Here is a 5,530-nt window from a genome sequence, read left to right on the forward strand (position 1 = left end):
TGTGTATGTGTGTGTGTGTGTGTGTGTGTGTGTGTGTGTGTGTGTGTGTGTGTGCTCAATTCAGCACACAGACATTCCAGGTCTCCATTCACAGCGCACAACTTGTTTGTATGCATGAATATATGTAAAAAAATCATTTATCATGCATAATGCATTTGTGGCCATCAATACTTCAGGGCAGAGCACACACCGGGCTGAATGTTATGTCCGATATAGAACAGAGCTTTACTCTAAGGCAATGATCCTGCTCCTGGAGGCCCACTGTCCTACATGTTTCCCTGCTCTACCTACCTCACTGAACTCATCAGTGGCACTTTTGATTAGCTGAGCACCCCTGATTTAATCAAGAGCGTGTTAATCACATTAATCAGGTGTGTTTGGAGCAAGGATAGATAGAAGATATGCAGGACAGCGGGCCTCCAGGAGTAGGATTGAGAAACACTGGACTAAGGTATAGTTTGTTCCAGGTGGACATGCTGCATGCCTCTTTCCTGCTGCGTCTGCACGTACATGTTGTTTCATGATACCCCTGCCTTTATTGTATTCCTCTGTTCTCAACAGCCTCAATGCAATGACATTACTGAGTTGTACCACAGGGGGGCAGTGTTGATCAGTTTTCCTCTTGCTACGAATCACGGAATTGACAAGAGAAGCACTGTGACATTAGCACTGAATATGCATTGCAATTTCATCCAGTCTTATTATATTAATTATGATGGTACAAGATGTGCTTTCATCGCGTCACCTGGCACATGAATGATCTATTCTGATATATACTATATCCACTTTGAATAACGAGGTTTGTCCAATGGCCTTGTTTTATATCTCATATTTACCACACGGGGAACTGAAAACACACAGACATTTTTTCTGAGCACAATTTCAGGGTGACTGCCAACTGAGAGTCACCTGGGAGGTCTGCCTGAATTTGTTACCTTTCAGATAGCTGTTATAGCAATTATTATAGTATCTATAAAGACTGTCAGATGTGGCCAGTGATGACATCAGTGAGTGTGATTCAGTTCAAAGTAAGAGTACAAATTTCCCGGTATTTTCAGCAGGTGGTTTGCTTTAGTATAGTAAAAATGGAACAAAGCATTTCATACTGGTTTTTATGGTTAGTTCAGTGGAGTCTGTCTCCTGATGAATTTCTGAATGTGTAACTGTTACAAACAATCACTTGTTTAGATATACCCAAATTGACAGTATTGTGAAGCTGAACGCTAACTCCATAACATCTTAACAGACCTACATGTAATTAAGTATATGAAAATATAAAAATAAATATGTAGTATCATACATAAATGCCACATATTTATTTTCATACTTTCGTAGAAATTGTAGTGAACTCCATAAGATTAATAAACCTATATTTGATGAAATATGTGAAACATGTAGTTTCTCATGTAACCATGCATTACATTACATTACATGCATTTAGCAGACACTCTTATCCAGAGCTACTTCCATCACAATAGAACATAATGGAGTAATGCAGAGTAAATAAAAATGCAGACAGAAATCAGAAAATGTAATATGAAAAACTCACTTTTTAATAGATTCATTCAACATACCTTTCTCTATTATACCTTTCACAAATCATTCATGGTGAGCAGAAGCCGGGTGGTCTATGAGACCAGAGAATCAGGGTGGTCATGTCCAGTAGAAAGAGGGAGGTCTATAAGACCAGAGAAGCTGGGTGGTCATGTCCAACAGAGAGAGGGAGGTCTATGAGACCAGAGAAGCAGGGTGGTCATGTCCAGCAGAGAGAGGGAGGTCTATGAGACCAGAGAAGCAGGGTTGTCATGTCCAGCAGAGAGAGGGAGGTCTATGAAACCAGAGAGGCAGGGTGGTCATGTCCAGTAGAAAGAGGGAGGTCTATAAGACCAGAGAAGCAGGGTGGTCATGTCCAGCAGAGAGAGGGAGGTCTATGAGACCAGAGAAGTAGTATGGTCATGTCCAGCAGAGAGAGGGAGGTCTATGAGACCAGAGAAGTAGTATGGTCATGTCCAGCAGAGAGAGGGAGGTCTATGAGACCAGAGAAGCTGAGTGGTCATGTCCAGCAGACAGAGGGAGGTCTATGAGACCAGCGAGGCAGGGTGGTCACGTTCAGCAGGAAGAAAGATGCTTTAAAACATCAGTGTGGTCAGCAGCAGTGATGGTCAGTAGCACCAGGACAGCAGCGCTGTCAGTGCCAGGAGCAGGGGGCTGAGGGGTATCGGGTTTCCCGCGCTGTCCACAGGGTCGTAACCGTGGCTGGTCCTGCAGGGGTTCTGCACCTCCTCGTACGGGATGGGGATGTCGCCCGGCTGGGTGCCGTTCAGGGTGTCCCGCACCTGTTGGAGCAAAAACACACTCAGCTTCCGAAATGAGCCGGCAGTCCCACACTGACCGAGTCTCCAGCAGCAGCAGGGAGTGCCTTTTACAGCCTCTCTTTATGTTTTATGACAGCCGGTCACTGCCCCACTAGATATGAGGAGACAAATGTGTTGATGTCAGGCAGCTGTGGGGAATCTTCCTTTAACACGCCGCTGTAAAATGATGATTGTACATTGCGATGGGACACGTGTCGGGTGGGGTGGGGTGGGGTGGTGGTAGCATAGGGGGCGCTCTCACCCTCTCCACCTCTCTGAAGACCCTCAGCAGGTTCTCCCCGAGTGCAGCTTTGACCTCGCTGTCTGTCCAACCGCGCCGCAGCAGCTCAGCCACCAGGTCGGGGTACTTGGAGACGTCCTCCAGGCCGTGTGGCACCCTGGGAAATGAACACGGGCAGGGTCAGGGGTCATGGGTCATCATGCAGGCTCTAAGGCTCACTGGCACCTCAGGTATGCTGTTCTAATCTCAGTGTGTGGGGGGTGTCAGCTCTCACACACACATCGCGATACATTCTACTAAGGTTCCCTGAGTTTCCCAGCCTAAATGATGCAAGCGGCCTTGTCAGTTCGACCACGGAGCTCATACACTGATGGTAGCTGAGATTACAGAAGCTATTATCAGATCTGTGGCCGGTCCTCACCTGGTGACCCCATCATAGTCTCCACCAAAACCAATGATAGAGGGGCCTGCCACCTTCTTGATGTGGTCAAAGTGATCTAGACACAACACAGGAAAAGAAAAGATGCTTTAAGTTACAGTTTTGGTCCAGAAACATTTTGCCAGCTTGCTCTAGGTGCTACTAACCTGCCACGTCAGAGAGATTGGCCGTCTTGCTGCACGTGACATAGTCGTTGTAGAAGTTCACCATGACAATCCCATTCTTTTCTTTCTAAAAATAAGACAAGAAAAAGCTTTTTCTTTTTACTCCTTGTCAAAACCAAACTGATATCAGTTTTTGAGATTGCAAGGCTAGTGAATTCTCTGCTTATGTGTGAGTGTGGGAAAACGTCACAGTGACGTGTGACGACAGCATGGCTTTTCAAAGATTGAGTAATCACTGAGATGCTTTGCCTTTGGACGTCAGTTTGCCTTTGGATGTCAGTTCCCTGGAGTTTGAAGGCAAGCCGTCCATGTTACGTCTTTGCAAATGAAGAAGAATCCTCTCCTGTAACAATGTTCATTTCCCTCTGAGATAACACTGTTCAGAAAGGCTGTCAATTATTTGCCATTTCGATTATGCTTTGTCAGACAGCAAGTGTTTTTTCTTCTTGATTTTATTTTTATTGTCTGTTCATGTTATTGCTCAATAGCCGATTGTTCGCTGGGCTGTTTGACTTTTACATGGCTTGACCAGTGGATCATTCATGCAGTTCCAGGCATGTCAAGGAGGGGATTTCACAACAATTTTCCAGCTCGAAGGATTGTTCCATTTGATTTTGAGGCGTTTAGAAGCCATAAATCTAGCCATAAACACATTTGTTATGGACTGCCAAGGTGAGAAAATGTTCTTCAACAGCTCTTCAGCTGCATGTATTGAGGGTGTCCCAGTTAGTACAGTAGGAATACACATAGCCATATGTACAGAACCATAATCTGAAGGACGAGTTAACTAACAAAGAGAAATAAAACCTAGAGATATTGGGTGGTTTGCATACCAAACATGTACATATCAGCCTAGCAAAGCTGTCCAGTTTCAGACTAATCTGAAGCTCTAGGAAGAGACAGAATTTTAATGACTACTGAAAGTGAATTGCTGATGAATCCTTTCTGTGAGTAGCAAGCAAGACAGTGAATACCCTTTATACACCTGGCCAAAATTCCACTGGGGAATCGGTCTACCCCAGACAAAGATCACTTGGAAAACACCAAACGTCCTGCTGAGGAAGCAAACAGCAGGGACATTCACAGTCACAGCTCACGCTTACAATCCTGTCACTCTAACCTGTAACCGAAGCCTGGGAATGAACAGGTGTCAGATGAGGGGGTCACCTGATCCTCCCCCCCCACCCGTGCTTCACTTACCACACTCCTGAGGATGTTGTCCGGAACGTTCCTCTTGTGAGGGCACACAGCGTAGGCCGACGAGTGGCTGAAGATGACCGGGGCTGCGGATACGTTCAGCACCTGCTCCATGACCTTCTCAGACACGTGTGCCAGGTCCACCAGCATCCCGAGCCGGTTCATCTCCTTTATCACTTGCTGTGGGGGGGAGGGGGGGGGGGGGCATGCCACCAGCATTACATTATATTACATTAAGCCATTTAGCAGATGCTCTTACCCAGAGCAACTTCCAAATAAGTGCATCACTGTACTAAGAATAGTTATGGAGAAATAGTACAAGAGGTCTGTATGACACTGGGTTAAGTGCTAAACTAGTGTAGAGTGCTTTTTTTAATTGAAAATATTGGTAGGTAGGATTGATGGAGATAGAGAGGATGGTAGGCTAGAGATACAGCTTGAAAAGGTGAGTTTACCAAAACCTGACCAGACATCAATGGCTCTTTTCAAGGGACACAACCAATACTTAGAACAAGTTCCTATTCTTCAGTGCTGCATATTTGGCAGTCATCATTAGGGACCTTACAGCAAGTCTAAACTGTTGCAGTGGAATTTTGGGATCAGGGGCTATGGTTATAATTACAGGATTATTGTAGAGACTTCATTGGAAAAACTAAAAATTCTAAAACCTCCACGAATCTTTTAACAAAAGAATTATAAATGAGGGGATTTCCGCTCAAATGTCAGCTTAGTCCATCAGCTGATCATACTTACAATTCCAAACTCAGACAAGCCGTTGTGTATGGGAGGTTCTGACCCGGTATCCACCAACCAATTATCAACCCTGGGAAAAAAAACACGCCAGAAAGGTCAGTGTGACACTTCTCACGTAAACTGAGTTCATTTCCTCAAACCATAGAAAGACATTTCAATCTGTGGTTTCAGTTCTTGACGAAACTCCACGATTTCACATGTAGGACCATTTTGTTGTATGAACGTGTGTCACTGTTTTTCTTTGAGTATTAATATAAGAAAGACGGGATTTCCCTTTTTCAGATCCCCTTTTATTACAGGTGCTGAATAGTGAAATTTTTATTAGCATTGATAGCATTTATCTAGCGTTTATCTAACTACACGTCGCTTCAGTTATCATTCA

At 44.6% G+C, this 5,530-nt stretch overlaps 1 protein-coding gene across 1 annotated transcript in view; it reads right to left on the reverse strand.

The window, feature by feature from the left end:
- Nucleotides 1-2,162: 2,162 nt before the first annotated feature.
- The window catches only part of dpep1 (dipeptidase 1), a 5,705-nt gene continuing 2,337 nt past the window's right edge, over nucleotides 2,163-5,530 (reverse strand). The window contains exons 5-10 of the mRNA XM_036544204.1: nucleotides 5,149-5,218; nucleotides 4,399-4,575; nucleotides 3,181-3,265; nucleotides 3,017-3,092; nucleotides 2,617-2,752; nucleotides 2,163-2,336 (exon numbers count right to left, since the gene is read on the reverse strand). Coding sequence (XP_036400097.1) covers nucleotides 2,163-2,336; nucleotides 2,617-2,752; nucleotides 3,017-3,092; nucleotides 3,181-3,265; nucleotides 4,399-4,575; nucleotides 5,149-5,218 — 718 coding nt within the window. The remainder of the gene's footprint in view (nucleotides 2,337-2,616; nucleotides 2,753-3,016; nucleotides 3,093-3,180; nucleotides 3,266-4,398; nucleotides 4,576-5,148; nucleotides 5,219-5,530) is intronic.

This window comes from Megalops cyprinoides, chromosome 13 (genome assembly GCF_013368585.1).
Source record: "Megalops cyprinoides isolate fMegCyp1 chromosome 13, fMegCyp1.pri, whole genome shotgun sequence".
NCBI classification, from domain to species: Eukaryota; Metazoa; Chordata; class Actinopteri; order Elopiformes; family Megalopidae; genus Megalops; species Megalops cyprinoides.